Here is a 23,252-nt window from a genome sequence, read left to right as displayed (position 1 = left end):
GTTCAGAGGTTCTCTCTCTGACTCCCAGTACAACACACTCCCACTCCCCGCCAGGCTCCCTTAAACAGCCCCACCTGCGGACTAATTGGGCAGCATACTGAACTATCCTTGCTCCAGGGTCCTAACCTGTCTTACCCTGGAGATTTAAAGGAGCCAATACCTCAGGCTGGGTGCTATATACCTCCCATCATATACAGGCAGCCTATTGGGACATAGCTCTTTGTCACAATATATATGATGGGATAATCTGAGAGTAGAATGGAGAGAGCTGACTGTGTGTGTAGAATGGACGATCTCCAAGTACAGAAAATAAAGTGCTAGAATCCTCAAAAATTCATTGAGGAGGGGGATTTAACAGAAAGAATAAAATATAGTATAGTATTTTTTTTTAAAAAATTTTTTTTGTTTTTTGTTTTTTTTTTTAAAAAATTGTTAACACCCACCGTGATTATTAACAGTGATAATAGTGTTCTTTTATTTAACTTAGAAGAAGAGAGCCCAAAAAAGTGAAAGTTGTGGATTTTAGATGAAAAATAACAAAAAAGAATAAAAAATAAAAAATAAAAAATAAAAAATAAAAATTAAAAATTAAAAAAAGTGAACAAGTGAATAATTCAGTGAATTAATAGATACCAACGATTTCTCTCCAAGTGATAGTGAATGCAGTGTTATTTGTTACTTAAAACACATTCAATTGTGCAATAGGTGAATATTAATGTAATTAAGGAATATTTAGTGTGGGTTCAACTTCCCCTTAGATTTTTCCCGTTTAAGATCCACACTCTATGGATTAGAGGAAAGGTAACATAGAATACTTTGCCACAATTCCGGTACAACCGGTTGTGCAGCTCACTCACCAAATGTGAGTTAAGGGAGAGCGTCTGATAGGTCCTGTTCGCGCTGTTTCCACTCTTTTTCTACTATCCAAAAAAATTTAAAAAAAAAAAAAAAATACTATACTATATTTTATTCTTTCTGTTAAATCCCCCTCCTCAATGAATTTTTGAGGATTCTAGCACTTTATTTTCTGTACTTGGAGATCGTCTCAAACAGGTGGAGGAGGACCTGCAAGTGCTGAACTGTGGGGAAACCAAAGTTTGTCCTTGGATACAACCTGATATATTTGGATTTTGTTCTCTCCTCAGTAACCTTGGACTTTGGTGAAATACAGAATGTTTGCATTTAGATCACATAAGAATTATGACTTTAATGATATTTTTGGGGATTTGGACAATGAGTCAGAAGATGAGCCGGAACACTTGGTTGATATTGAAATGGTGGACATTTTATATAAAATAGAAGGTGCAATGAAAAAAGAATTAAAGATATGGTGGGATAAAACAACATTACAGAAATATTTAGAATGTGGTAGAATCCCACGAGGTTTAAGATTACACAAAAACCCCACGTTTGGTTTAGAAGACACAGATTTCACAAATAGTTGGAATAAAATATTAGAAGAGTGTAGTAATAACCTAATGAAACTGATTATACAAAAACACGGGAAAGAGTTGGATGACTTAGGTAAAGAGATAGGTGAATATCGTAAGGAAATTGAACCTTTTAAAGAATTCGAGGAGTTTAAAACCTTCGAATTAAAAGTAACTGAAAGACTCAATACATTAGAACGAGAAGTGATTGATATTAAGAAAAAGAAATTCGGAAGAGACAAAGAAGACTATAGGAGAGGAAATGGAGGAAGCAATAAGAAAAAGTTCAGCTCCCAGAAATTAGACAATGGAGGTTCGAAAAATATCAGAAATATCCATGATATAGAAAATAGAAACTACCAAAAACCCTCAGAGAAAACGAAGGGAGCAAAATTTGGGTCCCCAAAACAAATACATTACACAACTCAAAATAAATATACAATAGATAATGGAAGGCAAGAAAAAGAAACACATATGTATGGAAATAAGTATTTTTTAGGGGGAGGTCACCGAACACACAACAAAGAGAAGTTTTGGGAAAGAACAAATCACTTAGAAAAAGAGAGAGAAAAACAATGGACACAGAAAGAACAATACCGAATGGGAGGGGGGAATTGGACATATGTGAAACACAAAGGTCAGAAAGAAAGAGACAGATGGGAACACTAAGGCCAAATAAAGACAAGCAAAAAGGAAGAACAAATAAAGAAAAAGAGAATAATGTAGAAGAAATTACAACAAAGGAAAGAACAAACGGGATATTTAATCTTAGTACAACAAAATTAACAAAAGCACAAGAAAAAGTATTAGAGAAAGGACTGAATTTCGCACCTACAAATAAAACTAACAGTTTCAACTTATTCATAGATGCACAGAAATTTATTCGTAAGTTGACACTTAAAAAATATTTTTTAAATAGAAATGCAGAAACAAGAAACTATGAAAATGAGGCAAAAGGAAAAAATATAACAGTCAAAAAGAAATCCACTTTTATACCATCCCAAGAAAAAGGTAAAGCAATAGAGATGTATGAAAAATTAATCTTAAGGGACCTAGAAAAACTAGGAGAGGAGAAAAAAAGAATTTCTAATACTAATATATCGAAACAAGAAAGACTAGCCCTAAAAGAATTATCAGAAAACAAACTAATAACAATAAAACCAGCGGATAAAGGGGGGGGGACTGTGATTATGAATACAGAAGACTATAATAAAGAATGCCTGAAATTATTAAATGACACTAGTACATATAGAAAATTGGAAAATAATCCCGGTGAAATTTTTCAAAAAAAATTGGAAAAACTTATAGAGAAAGCTGAAACAGAAGGAATAATAAATAGAACAGAAAAGGAATATATTATAAGTAAATATCCGGTAACTCCTGTTTTTTACATTCTTCCAAAAATTCACAAGAATCCAATTACACCACCAGGAAGACCCATTATTTCAGGCATAAATTCCCTAACCAGCAACCTTTCCCACTACATTGATACAAAACTTCAACCGTTTGTAAACCAATTACCCTCCTATTTAAAGGATTCAACACAAATACTCAATTTATTGACAAATCAAAAATGGGAGAAAAATTGGCTGCTAGTAACTTTAGATGTTAAAGCACTTTATACTAGTATACGACATGAGCAGGGAATACGAGCAATACAACATTACCTAAATAGTGATGAGGAAATAAGTCCAGAATCGAAGGAATTTATTTTAAATAGTATACAATTTATTCTACAGCATAACTATTTTTGGTATGAGGGAAGGTATTATTTACAAACCTGCGGGACAGCAATGGGTACGAGGTTCGCGCCCAGTTATGCAAATCTTTTTATGGGATTCTGGGAGGAGATGTTTTTGGGACCTGAGACAAAGGACGCGGACCTCGTACTCTGGAAACGCTATATAGATGATATTATACTAATCTGGACCAAGGGTGAAGTGGAACTAATGCACTTTATAGAAAGGATCAATAAGAATGATTTTAACTTGGACTTCACATTAAAATTTAGTCCAGAGGAAATAGAATTCTTGGATCTACATAGAAGATGAAAAAATACACACCAAAACCTTTTTTAAAGAAGTAGACACGAATACTTACATTTTGGCATCTAGTAACCACAACCCACAATGGATAAAAAATATTCCAAAAGGACAATTTAGAAGAGTGAGGAAGAACTGCAGCAATTTAAGAGACTATGATAAACAGTGTAATATTCTCAAAGAAAGATTCACAGAAAGAGGCTACAAAGAAAAGGATATAGAAGAATCATATGAAAAGATAAGACAGGAAAATAGAGAGGAAATGCTTGAATATAAAAAAGACAAAGAAATAAAAAAGAAAGAAAACGAGAAAAATTCCCTTAATATGTGCTTTGTTACACAATACAATACAAAAGCCAGGGAAATAAATAAAATAATTGAAAGACACTGGAATGTATTAAGCACAGATAAAGAACTGCAATCGGTCCTTCCAACAAAACCAAAAGTCATATTTCAAAGGGCCCCAAATATCAGACAGAAACTAGTTCGTACAGGAAATACAGATATTACCACAAAAGCAAAATATCCAGGTTTTTTCCCCTGTGGCCTATGCAAAGCATGCAGACACACTACAAAATATAAGACATTTATCAGTAAAGTAACAAATGAAACATTTGAAATAAAGGATTTGATTAAATGTGAAACAGCGAATATTATGGTTTAGAATGTCCCTGCGGACTCCAATATGTAGGGAAAACAAATAGAAAGATAAAGGAAAGGATAGGAGAACACATAAATAATATAAAAAAAGGAAATATGAAGCATTCCGTATCTAAACACTTTACAGAAAAACATAACAAAAATCCGTCAGGCTTGAAATGGTGGGGTATAGAACAAGTTAAAAAGAATTGGAGAGGAGGGAACCTGGTGACCAAAACCCTACAAAGAGAAAGCTGGTGGATACATAGGATAAAATCCCTTACCCCTTTGGGGTTAAATATAGATTTTAACCTTAAAGCGTTTTTAGACAAATAAACAAGTAATATAGTCACAAGAATCCTGAATGTAACTATATTCTACTGATAACACTATGGGGATTGAAACTGTTACTTTCGTAATGATAATTGACACTTCCCTTAGACAATTCTAGATAAGGAAATAGCTACTCTTTTCAGGTCTTATCAGAAGACAGAAATAGATACTTTGAATTGTAATTTTAAAAAAATACAGAGCGGTGCCATACAGGTTATATTCAAGAGTGTGACAAACACTGAATGTGACAATTATCGCTTAAACTAATGTTGGAGTCCAAGTGTTTAAATTGTTTTTAAATTGTTATCTAAATTGTTTTTTAAAAAAAAGTTTTTTTAAAATTATGGATGTTTAATGCTGTAGAATTGTTGAATACATATGTTTAATCGTTTTATATGTATAAATAAGTGCACTAAATCCCTTCTGGGTGTAGAAACAATAGGGCAGGATTTTTTTGAAGTTATAATACGCACTAGCTGTATAAAGAACAGTGCCTAAATGCACTGAAACACTTGTAAATAAAGTTGTTGTAAGTTTGGTTGAGAGCGCACAGAGAATAAAGGGGCAAGAAAGTATGTGGACGTCATCGCTCAGGAAGAAGCCAGCCAGGCGAAACGCGTAAGCGAAAAGGACCACGCTAACCTTTTGCAGGAGTACCCGATCCAGAGAGACGTCTGTATCTTCCGAGGGACGCCAAGGAGACACAGCGACTTTCGCGGGACTTTTACCAATCCTTTTGCAGTTTTACCGATCGTGTTTGTGAGTGTATTTTTATTCTATTAAACTGTTTTAAAGTGATCCCTGCACATGCCCCTCTCTATTTTTATCCCTCTTACAACAACCTGGATAGTAGAAAAAGAGTGGAAACAGCGCGAACAGGACCTATCAGACGCTCTCCCTTAACTCACATTTGGTGAGTGAGCTGCACAACCGGTTGTACCGGAATTGTGGCAAAGTATTCTATGTTACCTTTCCTCTAATCCATAGAGTGTGGATCTTAAACGGGAAAAATCTAAGGGGAAGTTGAACCCACACTAAATATTCCTTAATTACATTAATATTCACCTATTGCACAATTGAATGTGTTTTAAGTAACAAATAACACTGCATTCACTATCACTTGGAGAGAAATCGTTGGTATCTATTAATTCACTGAATTATTCACTTGTTCACTTTTTTTAATTTTTTATTTTTATTTTTTATTTTTTATTTTTTATTCTTTTTTTGTTATTTTTCATCTAAAATCCACAACTTTCACTTTTTTGGGCTCTCTTCTTCTAAGTTAAATAAAAGAACACTATTATCACTGTTAATAATCACGGTGGGTGTTAACAATTTTTTTAAAAAAAAAAAACAAAAAACAAAAAATTTTTTTTTAAAAAAAAAATACTATACTATATTTTATTCTTTCTGTTAAATCCCCCTCCTCAATGAATTTTTGAGGATTCTAGCACTTTATTTTCTGTACTTGGAGATCGTCTCAAACAGGTGGAGGAGGACCTGCAAGTGCTGAACTGTGGGGAAACCAAAGTTTGTCCTTGGATACAACCTGATATATTTGGTGTGTAGAATGGAGATAGTTGGTAGTGTGTTTGTATATCCTTATATCCTATCCTATATAATAAAGTTGAAGTGTCTCTGCGTCCAGTCCCTGTGTCCGTAGGATTGCGCTACTGCGCATGTGCCCCACAGACCGTCTCTGGCAAATTCGTCCAGTCCCTGTGTCCGTCTGATTTTATAAATGTTTGACTACATATGTTCTAGCGCCCGTTAATTTAACGGGCTTAATGTCTAGTCATATAATAATCTCTCTAATGCTTTATTTACCAGTAGGTCTTTCCAGCTGACACAAGGCCACCCATTCCGATTAGAAGAAAAGAGGTTCCGCCTAAATATTTGGAAGGGGTTTTTTACAGTGAGAGCTGTGAAGATGTGGATTTTTTTCCCTGAATCAGTTGTAAAGGCTGATACATTAGATAGCTTTAAGAAGGGGTTGGATTGCTTTTTAGCAAGTGAGGGAATACAGGGTTATGGGAAATAGCTCATAGTACAAGTTGATCCAGGGACTGGTCCGATTGCCATTTTGGAGCCAGGAAGGAATTTTTCCCCATCCGAGGCAAATTGGAGAGGCTTCAGATGGGTTTTTTGCCTTCCTCTGGATCAACTGGCAGTTAGGCAGATAAAAACTAAAAGGTTGAACTTGATGGACCTGTGTCTTTTTTCAACCTTACTTACTATGTATAGTATAGTAATACTACTGTAATGACCTAGATCTACTTTGTGGGTCAGGCCTTTTGGCTGTTTGTGGGCAGCATCAAAGAGGAAGTTGTAAAAACTGGGCCAGCAGAGAGCAGTCAGGGATTTTCACTAAAATTGAAAAGCAGGTTTAATGTTATTTTGAAGGTGCTCCACATCACGTAAAGCTGAAAAGACTCTTTGTCTTCTTAAATATTTGCCCACTGAAAGCTAAATTAAACTGCTCTATTTACATTAGTAAAGGTAGTTATTTATAAAAAAATTTTGTTCACATCTACTAAGCCATAGCAGCCAATCACATATCTGTTTTTAAACCGCTTGCCTGTAAATGTGACCTTTTGATTGGTTGCTATGGGTTATTAGACAATTAGTTGTCTTAACAAGATTTATTACCTTGTCTCCTTAATGTTTGCAACATAACAGGCCAATTTAATGTGTAACCAGTGTCCAGCCTCCCTACATGGTTTGTTTTATCTCATACACTGATGCTTTTATATGAGTGGAGATCTCTGGAGATTTTCTTGGCATGCCTGTTGGTAAAAAAAATATTCATCCAGGGAGTACAGAACCTTAGGCATACAGTGGTACCGAAAAGAGCTAATTAGTTCTATTTGCACCCACTGCCGTTTAACCTTATAATAGATTGTGGCATCTTAGGTTTTCTGGTCTTAGGTTTTCTGGACTGATTGAGTACAGCTCACCATTGTGAGTGACCAAGGGGGTTATTTATTAAAGCTTGAATGTTTCTGTCAGGTTTTTAAAGGGGAACACTTGAATTGAAGGAAAAAAAATGGAATTTTTTGAGATTTAGTATACCCCAAGCTGCTAAAAGTCTGAATTCGAAAATACTCCCATCTCAAACGTGTCGAGGCACTGTAGAATTCAAAGGCAGATGTCCCTTTTCCAATCTGAAGATGTCGTGGTCTGCTTTGGGTTTCATATGACAATCTTAAAAATTCTGGGTTTTCAGGCGATAACTTGAAAAAAAAGAACGATTCAGTAGCCAAATCCAGAAATTTTGTATGATTCAAGTTTTCGCTCTATTATATTGAGACTTTTCCTGAACCAAATTTTTCAAGTTTTCTTATTAATAAATAAGGTAAAATTGCGGATGGGCGTTTGGTCGAGTTTATTTTATTGAAATTATGAGAAAAATTTGAAGAGAGACGAGGAGACTTATTTCAATGAGAAAAAGGTCTGTCAGACACCATCAGACTTGTCGGATGCAGAAGTGTTGTGATGAATGGCAAAGTTCCCATATAGTTTATACATCAGATTTTCCATTCAGTCCCATTATTTGTCCAATGTTGACCAATGCAACTACACCCTACTTGAATGATGTAATCTGTCAATCAAAGACCAGCTTACAAAATCTAGTTTAGCTCTTAGGGTAAGGGCACACGCTAAGATTCGGGGGGAGTTTTAGTTGCCCGCCGACAAATCACCTCTTCTTCGGCCTATTAATCTCCCCGAAAAGCTAGAATCTAAATTATCGGCGGTATGGCACTCGGAGTACTTAGTTTTATGAAGTCACCTGGAGAAGAGGCGATTTGTCGCCGGACAACTAAATCTACCCGAATCTTAGCGTGTGCTCTTACCCTTAATGTCTAGATGTAATGCAAACAAGTATTAATCCTAACTGGTCTTAAGGTTGAAGGGTAGTTTATTTTTAAAGAAAAAATATACCCCCCAAACAATGTAGGTCTCTATAAAAAGATTTTGCAAAAAACAGCTCATACGTAAAACCCTGCTTCATGTTAATAAACCATTTTCATAATAATATACTTTTTTAGCAGTACCGTATAAGCCACAGTGCTATTTGGTAATCATAAATAGAAAATTGCCATTTTCAAAAATAAGTCCACCCCCTGGGATTGTACGGTTCACAGTGCACACACCAAATAAACCATACATGTTAGGCCACATGAGCCAATTAACAGACAGAGTTCTGTATTTTGCTTCCACAATTCTTCCTGTTACAGTTAGAGCTGTGTTATTTCTGGTCAGATGATCTCTGAGGCAGCACAGAGACCATCACAAAATGGTGGTTTAAGGCAAGAGATGTAAAAGGGCAAGATTTACTTTAATATATATTCCAGTTTGATAAGATTCTTTATCTATGCCACTTAATTTGATATAAATTATCTGTTGCTCAAGTATTAAATTGGGGGTATAGTTTATGTTATAGCATAATTTACTCTTTGTAACTTTTCAATTTGTCTTCATTTTTATAGATTTTGAATTAATTGCCTCCCCTTTAGCCTCTTTTCAGCTTTCAAATGGGGGGGTCACTGACCCTTGTAGGTCAATACCCATAAAAATTACATATCTTTCTATCTAGGTCTCTCCTGTTCATATTCCATTCTCTTATTAAAACCACTGCCTGGTTGCTAGGGTAAGCTGAGGAACAAAAAGTCAAGCAATTTAAAAACCACAAAAATAAAAAATGAAGAACATATGCAAATTGTTTTAAAATATTGCTGTCTTTAGTAACAGTTAAGTGGAGTTTATAATCCTGACTATTATTATTATTTTCGTATGACTGTATTAACCATGGAATTTATCTTTTGTACCTCCAAACTCCTTTAAGATTTTTATTATTGTATAACAGTTCAAAATCAAGAGAAATACTTATGTAGTCTATTGCCATTAATGTACTGACCATAACACGAAATCTGCCTGTAAAATGAAGGTACGTATTGAATATCAGCAAGGAGCAAGCATGGCATTATATATATAAAATACCTGCATTTATGTACATAATGTGCATAATACGCTTTAGATGTACTGTACAGTGTTCTCCATGTAAGCAGTATTTAATACGAATGTGTAATATGTACCATATCATCATATAACAAATGGTCTTAAAATATTATAATTGCCTCCCATTTAAAGCGATTGTTGTCTTTAATTTCTCCAGATTGTATCCAGCAAGAAGATAACACGACCTCTGATTCTGGGGAACGGAAAGCCAGCAGGGAAGGGAGTCATAACGGTATAGCGGCTTTCTTTTTCTGTACTGCTTGTGTCATTTTTAAAAGCTATTTGAACCTCACACTGCGATAATAGGTTGATTATTCCAGTGGTAGCAATCATTCTGTTTCTAGTAAAAGGCAAAAATCTGCATCGTAGCAACAGTAACGTAGCAACAAGATAACAGAGCGTCAGGATAACAATATGCTGCAGGTCCCTCTATGCATGAGACAGACACGAGTGCACTGATTCTTTCATTATGTCATCAGTGTTGTAAACAACGTGAGCATTGTAAGATGTAATGACTCTGTGCAGAAGAGTTTCATTTCATCCCTTCCCTGCCAGTAGGGTTGGCAAAGAATAATACAATTGGGATAATTTTGTTCTTAATAACAAAAATGGTGTCATTTTATTTAATATGAAATCTGCAAACCCCGGAACACTGGCATCTGTCAGTCAGTAGATACTCATATATAGGACACAAACACTTGGTGCTTATATCAAGCACAGATTAATTTACTAGTACTCCTTTTTTTGTCTAGGGCATTGATTCTTATCCTAATTTGGAAATTGTAGGTTTCATATACCAGTTTAAGGTAATTTGTGTTCAGAAGAAGTTAATAGGCTTTATGTATAATATCTACAAATGGCATAGAAAGCCAGTTTGATGCATGCTGTGCATGTCTTACATGTTTCTGCTCTGTTAATGGACGTGCTAAAAAGTCTTTATATCCATGCAACTGATTTATCTGTTTTTCAGGTAATTGCCCAGGAACTATCTGACAACAGGGTGATAACACTGTGCATGGCTGGGAGGAAGCTGGACAAAAAGGTGTGGGCATCATCAGCGCTTTCTGCCATGTTTTAGTCATAGTCATAGTAAGTTAGGCGGAAAAAAGACACACGTCCACCAAGTTCAACTTTCTATATATAATCTGTTTAACTGCTAGTTGATCCAGAGGAAGGCAAAAAAACACCTGTTTGAAGCCTCTTCAATTTACCTCAGAGGGTGCAAAACTCTTTTTCTGACTCCCAAGATAGCAATCGGACCAGTACCTGGATCAACTTGTTCTATGAGCTATCTTTCATAATCCTGTATTTCCTCATTTGCTAAAAAGCTCTACAACCTCTTCTAAAAGCTATCTAGTGTATCAGCCTGTATGACTGATTCAGGGAGAGAATTCCAAATCTTCACAGCTCTCATGTAAAAAATACCTTCCGAATATTTAGCCAGAACCTCCTTTCTTGTAATCAGAATGGATGCCCTCTTGTCAGCTGGAAACACAACCTAGTAAATAAAGTATTAGAGAGGTTATTGTACCATTCCCTTATATATTTATACATCATATCCCCCTTTAAGCACCTCTTCTCCAGAGTGAACAACCCCAACTTGGCCAGTCTTTCCTCATATCTAAGAGTTTCCATACCTTTTACCAGCTTAGTTGCCCTTCTTTGTACCCTCTCTAATTCAATAATGTCCCGTTTGAGCACTGGAGACCAAAACTGCATGGCATATTCTAGATGGGGACTTACCAGTGTTCTGTACAGCCAATCTATGCCCCTTTTAATACAGCTCAAGACCTGGTTTGCCCTTGATGCTGCTGACTGGCATTGCTTGCTACAGCCAAGTTTATTATCTACAAAGGACACTAAGGTCCTTTTACATTATGGATTTGCTTAGTGCAGTCCCATTAAGAGTATGTGTCTTGCATATTTTTACATCCCAGGTGCATGACTGTACATTTATCAACATTAAATCTCAACTGCCACTTTGTCGCCCAGATTGCCAGTTTGTCAACATCCTGTTGCAAGGATGTCGCATACTGGATGGAATTAATTGAGCTTGCACAGTTTTATGTCATCTGCAAACAGTGATACATTACTTACAATACCCTCCCCATAGTCATTAATGAATAAGTTAAATAAAAGTGGGCCCAATACAGAGCCCTGAGGGACCCCACTAAGAACCAAGTAGAGAATGTACCATTAACAACCACCTTCTGTAGCCATTTTCCTATCCATGTTCAAATGATTTCATTAAGCCCAACAGCCCCAATTAGATCTCATCTACTGTTCCCCTGCTGTCCAGCATCTTACTTACCTCATCATAAAAGCAATCAGATTCGTCTTGACATGACCTATGCTTTATAAAGCCATGCTGATTGTTGCTCATCATGCCATTCACTAGGACAATATTTTGAATGTGATCCCTTAAAAAGCCTATAATTGCCAGGCTGAGATCATAATCCCTTTTTAAATATAGGAATTACATCAGTTTTCCTCCAATCCATAGGTACCACACCAGATAAAAGTGAGTCTGAGAAAATCAGACATAAAGGTCGGTCTAAAACTGAACTAAACTCTCTTAGAACCCAAAGGGGTATTCTATCTGGCCCTGTTCACATTACTTTTTAGTAAAGCTTTATGAACCATATCCTGAGTCAGCCACAGACTAGACTGAGCTGAACCATCAGTGCAGCTATGAGGTGGGTCTGGGAAATCTGACTCCTCTATTGTATACACTGCAGAGAAGAACTGATTTAGCACATTTGCCTTTTCGTTATCTGTTACAACCATACTGGTACAGTTATTTAAAGGAGCCACATTTTCAACCCCCATAATATGATTGAAAAACCTTTTTGGGTGGTTAGCCTCTGCCGCAATGTGATTTTCATTTCCAAAATTTTGCCTTCCAGATTGTTGTTTTTTTCCCAACATTTATTGTAGTGTTCATATTTGTTAAATGCAGCTTCTGTATATTAAAATCTTATGGTTGTTTGTCCTCATACAGTCAGTACATAATGTCCTTTCTATTCATTTACTAGTCACACTGTCAGTGAATCATCTTACACCTATTCTTGTTGGTACCTTCTACAGGATCTCTTTGGAAAGTCTGATCCATTTTTAGAGTTTTATAAGCAAGGGGACGATGGAAAATGGATGTTGGTCCACAGGACAGAGGTAATTTAGACTGATACTTTATGGTTTATTATTTTCATAAAAGGCTGATGCTTCAGGATCTTCAAATGTGGTAAGAGAACAGACCTTATGGCTGTGAATTTTGACTTAAAATAATGATTTGATCATGTACATTTCTGGGTCAGCTAATGACACCTTGTATAAATTTAGAAAGGGTCAGTTATTAACAAAATCAAATGCTGCGATGCTCAGCATTTTCACAGATAATTGTACAGGTATGGGATCCATTATCCAGAAAGCTCCAAATTACAGGAAAGCATCTCCAATTGACTCAATTTTAATCAAAGAATTCACATTTTAAAACAATATTTCCTTTCACTGTAAAAATACCTTGTACTTCATTCTAACTAAGATACAGTTCATCCTTATTGGAGGCAGAGCCAAATTTGGGATTGGCGATCCAAATTACAGATCCCTTATCCAGAAAACACCAGGTCCCAGATCCGAGCAATCTGAATGGGTAATAATATACACTTAAAAGGGGCATTATCGTATTATTTCAGTATGCTTCTGAATCTATTATCTATTAAGAAACAAAAAAAAAAGAATCAAGAGCAAGGATTCTCTTTAGTTTGGGACTCATCTATCAATACTATGCAGATTTGCATCTGCCAGTGATTAGCTTTTTATCAGCCAGCTGCAGCAGTGATTATGATTATGTTTTCTGCTTTCTCTATAGCTCATTATACAAAGACAGATCAACCAGTTTGGTCAGCAGCAACATTAACAAAATTGGACAATACAAGCCCAAATGTGATCTTTTAGCGGGTACCCAAAAGACCAAATAAATTGGATGGCAAACATACACCAGTACTATTGTTCTCTAAAAAGACTTACCTGTATATACAAGAAGAACAAGAGAAAAATGTAGCAAAGTAGAAAATAAAAAGGAAAAGAGAGAAAAGAAGAGAGCCCCAGAAAAAGGGAGAGCTTTAGAGAAGATGAAGAGGGCCAGGGTGTAAAGTGGAGTAAAGGACAACGGCAAAATATGAAAAAAAGAAAATTTCAGTGAAAAGATAGATAATGTTAGGAATGCACACAATAAGGGAAAATTAAAAAAACAGAGAAAAGGTAAAGGGGGAGAGAGGTGGGAAGAAGAAGAGAAAAACAAAGTATGAAACAATTAGAGATATTAAGGCCAAAGTATAACCTTCCAAGGTATAAATTAATATTCTAAATTGTTGATTTAAAATAAATATAAATAGTTACATTTTTTATTCATGGGTAGGAATTCAAAACACAACAAAAATATTGCCTGATTTGTGCATAGTACAAGGATATAAGTATGCTGTTATAATCTGTATGACAGATATAATCTGTATAGATACCTACCATAAAACAACACTTGGGGGTTATTGCTGAATCTGTGCCTGTTCCAGAAGGTTTTCAAAAGCCTTGTTCCTAGTGAAATTATTCCAACTTCCTTGGCTGCTTGGCCATGCCCCCTGCTGGGTTCTTCTAATGGTCTTATGGGGCTACACAGGAGAGTTGTAAGAGTTGATCCAAATGCCATGTGTGTTGTTAGCATTAATATTTTACTTACACTTATAAAAAGGGGAAAAAATGAATTAATCATTGCCATTGAAGGCATTTGTGAGTCAAACAGACCTGCCTGATGAAGGGATCTAAATACATGAATTGGATATTACTTTACGCATTTGAGTGGATACATATTCTTTGGGGGAGTGACTGCACACAGATAAGTAGCTACATCTTACATTAATCATGCACAATTAGCAAGCACTGGATTTCCTGTAATTACACAATAGCGATGTGTTTGCATTATGCGCACAGACATGTAAAATCTAAAGTGTTTTCATTTGCAGTCAGCATGAGCATTTTTCTTTTACTTCAAGGTTATAAAATACACTCTGGACCCAGTATGGAAGCCATTTACAGTTCCCTTACAGTCTTTGTGTAATGGAGACATTGAGAAGCCTATAAAGGTAAATAAAGGACAAAAAGTAACAATAATTCAACCTTGTAAATAACAAAAAAAAAAGTATATATTTTGAGTTTTGGAGATTTGAGAAATCCTTTATTATGCTTTGTGGTCTAGTTGATATAATGCTACTTAGTAGACATTAAAGGGCAATATAACTTCTGCAGCATATAATTACAGGGAGTTTTTAGATCAATGACAGGGTTAGAAATCAGAACAAGCCAGATAATTGGTCTGCTCTATCCTGTTACCAATGCACTGCTAATATTAGCATTTTTAAATAGATCTGTGTTCATCATCCAAATGACACAGGAACATCAAACTGTTTGTGAAAAGAAAACCAGACTAACTGAGTGACTGGTGGGCAGATTTAGTGCGTGAGGCTTTGATCTTGACTCCATCATGTACAGCGGCTGCTGCTGCTAAAAGGTTTAAATAATGATAATTTTACATATATATATATATATATATATATATATATATATATATATATATATATATATATATATATATATATATATATATATATATATATATATATATTTAAAGGCATATTCAGTAATATTATAATATAAGATGAATCACTCAGTATTAGAGGTCAATAGTGCTTCATGCTAATACTGTATACTGTACAGATATTAATTCCCTGCAATAATCCTGCTGTAGTCTAGCAATGAAAATATAAATCTGAGACTTGTGCAATATTCCATTTGGAAAAAAAATATTTTCTCACTGAACTTGCTGCAGCCCCACTGGCTTAATATTAAAGGATGTTCCTGACTGAGCAGAGGTTGATAAATGAGAATAACTAAACCAGTAATTAACCAGGCAGGGGAATCTCCACATGCTGCTCTGCTAACAAACCTTAGTAACTGTAGCTAAGGCCCTTGTATAAAGAAACTGTTTGATTTTCCTTCCAAGGTCGTGTGCTTTGACTATGATAATGACGGAGGACATGATTTTATTGGAGAATTTCAGACCACTGCGATCAAAATGTGTGAGGCTCGTGATTTCCAACCTGTAAGTACATACATCCCTAGCCTGGAAACTTGTATTGGGCTGAATTGAGTTTTGCTAAATATTTCTTGTTTTCAACGGGAAGCTGATGCATCTGAGTTTGCTGGTTATTTCATAACAAGAAAAATGAAGGACCTCCAAGCCCTATACTGTGTGCTGTTACTGGAAAAAGGTTACTCAATAAAGGTACTTGCACTTCCATAGATATATTGCATTATGTGCCAATACCTTCCTCTTGCCTTCCAATCCAAATTAAGGTGGTTCCCCTTTAAGTTAACATTTAGTATGTTATATTTTTTTATATATATTTTTTAATTATTTGCTTTCTTCTTTCTCTTTCCAGGTTTTAAATGGGGGTCACTGACCCCATCTAAAAAACAAATGCTCTGTAAGGGTTCAAATATATTGTTTTTAGCGACGCACCAAATTCAGCCTTTTTCAGCAGGATTCGGACAAATCCAAGTGCCTGGCCAAACCAAACCTAACCAGAATCCTTAGGGTCTGGGCACATGCTCAGATCTGGGGAGATTAGTCACCCGGCGGCAAATCTCCTCTTCTTCAGGGCGACTAATCTCCCCGAATTGCCTCCCGCCGTCTAGAATGTAAATTGCCAGCGGGATGGCACTTGGATCAATTCGTTTCCCGAAGTTGTCTGAAGTTGCCGGGAGACTAATCTCCCAGAATCTGAGCGTGTGCCCTGACCTTTAAAATACGTGACTTTTTGTCACACAAGTAGAAAAATTTTTAACCACGCTGTGTTCACAGTTCTCTTTTAGCCTTCATAATGCTAATTTGGAATATGCAGAGGTAGCTATAGGGTTCCTAGTGTGGAATGAGTTAATAGGCTTGCACACACGTAGGAAAATGGGATATTGTGCTGCAGGTAATTCATTTTTTGACAATACAGTTAATGTATGACCACAAGTGCAGTATACAAAATGCAATTTCATGTTTTTACCCACAATGCAGCTTCTCCATATTATGAGGGGGGGAAACACTGCATTTTGGGTAAAATAACGATTAAGTTCAAAATAGCACTTTGCACCCTGTGCTACAGTTGTAAATTACCCCTATGGTCATATAATTAGCTCAATTTACCCTTCTCCAATAGACATCATACATCATTCCCACCATTCTGTGCTTCAGTGAAGCTTACACTATAATGTTTCTGTCTCATTAGCATACATTATGGTCAGTTAAATCAGGAGCCAATTAACCTGTTTGTAACCAGAGTATGTGGCGGAAAACCACATTTAATTATTTTAAAGGAGATCATAAGAGGTTATCATCCCCTTGTTTGATCATTTTCTTTTCTTTTCCCCCCCTGTAACAGGTAGAGTTTGAATGTATCAATCCAAAAAAACAGAAGAAAAAACGAAGCTATAAAAATTCAGGAGTAATAATTATTAAATCTTGCAAGGTAAAACAGCTCTAAATTACTTGTTAACTTTTGAAAGGAACATTTTTTTTATTCTTATATGAAAGAGTGTTTTTAGGCAGGCATTGCTACTTTTCAGGATTATATATCCATATACATATAAAAGAAAAACTCATCCAGAGGAGGTGCAGAGATGCTGGAGTGCAGTCAGTGCATAATTCCTATAGGGATAGTCCCTGATTAAGGACAAGCTTTATCAAAATGTGAGATTATTCCTATGGAATTTTTAGGAGTGTTTTGATCAAATGATGAACTGTAACTTTCACCCATTGATAAATACACTTCTAAAAATCCCATGGAAATGAATCGAAACGAGTGAGTTTTTCTGTAGTGAGCTGTAATTACACATTTTGATTAATTGATCTCATAAGTGTGCAGCTGCAATTTTTGGTTTGCCCAGAGCAGCAATTGCCTGAATTTACTATTTGTTTTATATTATCAAGGGCATTAGCACACCTGCCTCTATCAAGCTGCTCTGCGCTGTCATTTCTTGATACTTAAATTTCTATGTAAGTCACATAGGGGCAGATTTATCAAGGGTTGAATTTCGAAGTGTAAAAAACGTCGAAATTCAACCATCTAATTGCATTACTTCGATATTCGAAGTCGAAGTATTTTTTAATCGAATATGGCCGTTTTCGGTAGAAGTAAAATCGTTGATTGTACGATTTGACTTCGACTTCTAAAACCTTAGCCAAATGTTGGCTATAGGTTCTAGGAGGTCCCCATAGGCTAACATAGCAATTTGGCAGGTTTAAGGTGGCAAAGTGTCGAAGTCGAACTTTTTTGAAGAGACAGTACTTCGATTTTCAAAGTCAAACTTTTTTTTACTTGGAATCGAAGTCGAATTCAGGCCTATTCGATGGTCGAAGTACCCAAAAAATAGTTCGAAATTCAAGGTTTTTAACTTCGAAAATTCACTTCACTTCGACCCTTAGTAAATCTGCCCCTATAGAGTTTTTGTAAGTTACGCAATTTATGTAAATTTGCACTACCCAGTGGGGCCCTATATCTCTAGTCAAAATATAACCAGCCCAGGAGGCTTGTCTTTGCTGTCAGAAGCTTTTTACCCAGCTGTGCTAGTGTCTTGAAAAGCATAGCACTGCTTACAGTTCCATTCAGTTCCTCTGACTCTGCTTTTCTGACTACTCTGGGGTTACTGCCTCAGTCCAGCTTACTCATGTGCCCAGTATCATTTTTCCATTGGCCAGTGATCAGTAACCATTTACTATGAGTGAGAAATCTATGTCTCAACATAAACCTAAAAACACCTTTGCTTAAAATGAACTCATACATTCTGCCTATTCTTTCAATTTAAAAAAAATCCATGTTTTCTATTTTTTGCCAAAGCACTGACTTGAATTTTTTTTTCACTGAACGTCCTCCTTCTCTCCCATTATAAAGAGGGCAATTTGTTCAGCACTGTTTTTATAAACCCCTCCTTTCCCTAAACTACAAGCTTTGAGCAGCTCATTATCAGAGGACTTCTTCTTGGTGGACTGGTAATTAATTGTATTAGCTTCTCCACTCATTGGAACCAGGAAGTTACAGGAAGAGCTATAGTGAAACAAAATACATTTTCTTCTTTAGTGCCAGTTATAACAACAACCATAGATATTTCTTAATTATAACAATTAGAATAAAATATGTTCAGCAGAAACCCTATTTAATAAACCCATGTTGAAAAAGGGGGTTTACTGTCCCTTTGAGTCACATATCAAAAATGTATAGAGCTCATACGTCAAGACCTAAACTTTGATCTTCAGGTACCGTACTAGGAATGATGGGCGTTGCAATTGGATAAAGATGAATAAATAAAAAGTCCAGGTCTTGTAGTCAATAGTAACTAACTAGCTAGTAAGATTTTACAGTTTTACATTATTGGAAAGTAAACATCAGATTTTGGCATATCTGATTATTGATTAAGATTGCCTTATTCTCCATATTCATCCCCCACAGAGCTAGACATAGCATAGAGACATGGCATAGCTTCCAAGTGTAACCATATTATACTGTACATTTTTCCTGGGTTTGTTATATTACAGCATTACTAGATTCATTTAATTCAGTTACCGGTACTGTTCCTTGTGAAAAGCCACTTGCCACTTTATTCTCTTTGTACATTCCCTTTATTAAGTTTTACATATTATTCTTTCAGATAACAAGAGATTACTCATTTCTTGATTATATACTTGGAGGATGTCAGCTAATGTTTACAGTAAGTCAAGTCCCTATGTGATACCACTGTTATTTCTAGTGTGCAAAACTACAGGTATGGGATCCGTTTTATGGAAACCTGTTATCCAGAAAGCTCCAAATTACAGGAAGGCATTCTCCCACATGTTTTATGCAAATAATTAAAAAATTTTTTAAATGATTTCCTTATTCTCTGTAATAATAAAACAGTACAATTTACCTGATCCCAACTAAGATTTGATTAATCCATTTTGGAGACATAACAAGCCTACTGTGTTTAATTAATGTTTAAATGATTTTTAGTAGACTTAAGGTATAGAAATCTAAATTAAGAAAGATTCATTATCCAGAAAACCCAAGGTCCTGAGCATTCTGGATAACAGGTCCCATACCTGTACTGAATAACTAAGCTGATGGAGAAAAGATGGACAATGTAGTGCCTTTGTTGTCCGGTGGTCTGTAATATTCTGGAAAGTTTCCATAAACGTAAAAACTGTTTTTAAACTTAGGTTGGAATTGATTTCACTGCATCAAATGGAAACCCTCGAGATTCATCATCTCTGCATCACATTAACCCCATGGGAACTAATGAATACCTGTCTGCACTATGGTCTGTTGGACAGATTATTCAAGATTACGATTCGTAAGTAGAGAATTATCGGATGACGCTAGTTTTTAACACTAATTGCATATTTATTAACCACTTGTAGTTTTGTATTGCCAATATGGGCTTACATAACAAAAACCTGGCCACCCCAGGCTGAGTCAGCAGTTTATGGTCTGTGTATGGAGCCAGAATGACAACCTGCCTGACCGATTTCTGGTCAGCCATTAGTCAGATATTCATCAGGTAGGTCATGCAGTACTTGATAGGTCTGAATTAGGTCAAACCATTCTTGGCGTGGGGGTCAAATTATCAAATCAGCTCAGTCTGGCCTACCACCTATGCCTCTTTCTGGCTATATACAGTTGTGATTATAAGTTTACATACCCTGGCAGAATTTATGATTTCTTAACCATTTTTCAGAGAATATGAATGATAACACAAAAACTTTTCTTTCACTCATGGTTAGTGGTTGGCTGAAGCCATTTATTGTCAAACAACTGTGTATACTCTTTTTAACCCTTTAAGTGCCAGCAGAATTTCACATTTTGGTTACGCGAAATGCCAGCCGTTTTTGAAACATTTTGTGCTCTCTCACTTTAGGGGCATTTTCTGAGGGGAAACCTATAGTTTACCTAGGAAAACTATACATTGTTTTTTTCGGTAGAAACTGAGCTTTCTAAATCTGCCTGAGTTTTCATGTATTTCCACCTGTGCAAAAAAATTTATAGTGCTAAATACCAAAAAAAAATGAAAAATTACCATTTTTCATCGTATATCAATTTATACCAGAAAAATATTTCATTTTACGGATGAAAATCCAACTGATTTGGAAAGCCTTATGTCTCTCGAACGTGCCAATACCAGATATGTATAGTTTTAGGGAGATTTAGGACTTCTGTACCTCAAAAACTCCCGGCAGTATATTGCCGAATTTTGAAAGCACTAAGGCAGAAAACGGCATGCTTTAGATTCCAAGGCAAAAACTCCTGAAACCGTAGGTTTACCCCAGAAAACCATGCATTTTTGAAAAGTACACATTCTGCCGATTACAAAATGGGTAACTATGTCTCTCTAATCCCAACTACCAAACATAAAAGCTTGTCTGAACATAGCGGTTTTTCAAAAAAAAATTCAAAATTCTGAAAAATCATTGCAAAGGTTTTATTTTGCTGCTCCGCATATCCCAAACTATATTAGGTACCAAGAAAAAGCACCTGAAATATGATTGCCAGGGGTCCACTGAACAGTTTGATACCCATTATGCATAGGTTTACCAAAGTATCTGGCATTTAGAGACACCAATATGAAGTTAGCACATCCAAATTGATCAGGACTTTACTTCAGCTACTGAGAAATCAACACATTGACTGCATTTTTTGTGGGGTAAAAACACAGAAATATATGTTTACCCCCCAAACCCATATATTTTTGGAAAGTACACATTCTACAGAATCTAAAATGGGTACCCATGCCTTTCTGCTCCAAACTACTGAGTCGCAAGGCTTTCCCAAAATTGTCGGTTTTGGTGAAATATGTGAAAATTGCCTCAAACCTTCAACTTCCCAGCACCATATCACCCATGTATCATTATGTACTAAGAAAAAGCACCCTAAATATGATTGCCAGGGTTCCTCTGAACATTTTGGTGGCCATTGTTCATAGGTTTACCAAAGTATCTGGCATTTAGAGGCCCCAAAATGAAGTTAGCGCATACAAACAGTCCCGTGGGTAACTTCAGCTAATGAAAAATCAAACACATTGACTGCATTTTTGTGGGGTAAAAACACAGAAATATATGTTTACCCCCAAAACCCATATATTTTTGGAAAGTACACATTCTACTGAATCTAAAATGGGTACCCATGCCTTTCTGCTCCAAACTACTGAGTCGCAAGGCTTTCCCACAATTGTCAGTTTTGGTGAAATATGTGAAAATTGCCTCAAACCTTCAACTTCTCAGCACCATATCACCCATGTATCGTTACACACCAAGAAAAAGCACCCTAAATATGATTGCCAGGGTTCCTCCAAACAGTTTGGTGGCCATTGTTCATAGGTTTACCAAAGTATCTGGCATTTAGAGGCCCCAAAATGAAGTTAGCGCATACAAACAGTCCCGTGGGTAACTTCAGCTAATGAAAAATCAACACATTGACTGCATTTTTGTGGGGTAAAAACACAGAAATATATGTTTACCCCCAAACCCATATATTTTTGGAAAGTACACATTCTACCGAATCTAAAATGGGTACCCATGCCTTTCTGCTCCAAACTACTGAGTCGCAAGGCTTTCCCACAATTGTCGGTTTTGGTGAAATATCTGAAAATTGCCTCAAAGCTTCAACTTCTCAGCACCATATCACCCATGTATCGTTACGCACCAAGAAAAAGCACCCTAAATATGATTGCCAGGGTTCCTCCAAACAGTTTGGTGGCCATTGTTCATAGGTTTACCAAAGTATCTGGCATTTAGAGGCCCCAAAATGAAGTTAGCGCATACAAACAGTCCCGTGGGTAACTTCAGCTAATGAAAAATCAACACATTGACTGCATTTTTGTGGGGTAAAAACACAGAAATATATGTTTACCCCCAAAACCCATATATTTTTGGAAAGTACACATTCTACCGAATCTAAAATGGGTCCCCATGCCTTTCTGCTCCAAACTACTGAGTCGCAAGGCTTTCCCAAAGTTGTCGGTTTTGGTGAAATATCTGAAAATTGCCTCAAAGCTTCAACTTCCCAGCACCATATCACCCATGTATCATTACGTACTAAGAAAAAGCACCCTAAATATGATTGCCAGGGTTCCTCTGAACATTTTGGTGGCCATTGTTCATAAGTTTACCAAAGTATCTGGCATTTAGAGGCCCCAAAATGAAGTTAGCGCATACAAACAGTTCTGTGGGTAACTTCAGCTAATGAAAAATCAACACATTGACTGCATTTTTGCGGGGTAAAAACACAGAAATATATGTTTGCCCCCCAAAACCCATATAGTTTTGGAAAGTACACATTCTACCGAATCTAAAATGGGTACCCATGCCTTTCTGCTCCAAACTACTGAGTCGCAAGGCTTTCCCACAATTGTCGGTTTTGGTGAAATATCTGAAAATTGCCTCAAACCTTCAACTTCTCAGCACCATATCACCCATGTATCGTTATGCACCAAGAAAAAGCACCCTAAATATGATTGCCAGGGTTCCTCCGAACAGTTTGGTGGCCATTGTTCATAGGTTTACCAAAGTATCTGGCATTTAGAGGCCTCAAAATGAAGTTAGTGCATACAAATAGTCCTGTGGGTAACTTCAGCTAATGAAAGATCAACACATTAACTGCATTTTTTGTGGGGTAAAAACACAGAAATATATGTTTACCCCCCAAACCCATACATTTTTGGA

General features: G+C 36.2%; 1 protein-coding gene across 1 annotated transcript in view; it reads left to right on the top strand.

Moving 5' to 3' along the window:
• LOC108713497 (copine-2-like) overlaps positions 1 to 23,252 on the top strand; it is a 95,602-nt gene that overhangs the window by 51,351 nt on the left and 20,999 nt on the right. The window contains exons 4-11 of the mRNA XM_018257063.2: positions 9,621 to 9,695; positions 10,434 to 10,505; positions 12,551 to 12,634; positions 14,509 to 14,598; positions 15,516 to 15,614; positions 16,945 to 17,031; positions 19,208 to 19,267; positions 19,755 to 19,888. Coding sequence (XP_018112552.2) covers positions 9,621 to 9,695; positions 10,434 to 10,505; positions 12,551 to 12,634; positions 14,509 to 14,598; positions 15,516 to 15,614; positions 16,945 to 17,031; positions 19,208 to 19,267; positions 19,755 to 19,888 — 701 coding nt within the window. The remainder of the gene's footprint in view (positions 1 to 9,620; positions 9,696 to 10,433; positions 10,506 to 12,550; positions 12,635 to 14,508; positions 14,599 to 15,515; positions 15,615 to 16,944; positions 17,032 to 19,207; positions 19,268 to 19,754; positions 19,889 to 23,252) is intronic.

The sequence above is a fragment of the Xenopus laevis genome, chromosome 4L (assembly GCF_017654675.1).
Source record: "Xenopus laevis strain J_2021 chromosome 4L, Xenopus_laevis_v10.1, whole genome shotgun sequence".
Lineage (NCBI taxonomy): Eukaryota > Metazoa > Chordata > Amphibia > Anura > Pipidae > Xenopus > Xenopus laevis.
The sequence above is the reverse complement of the archived record's forward strand: the minus strand, read 5'-3'. Positions and strand labels throughout refer to the sequence as shown.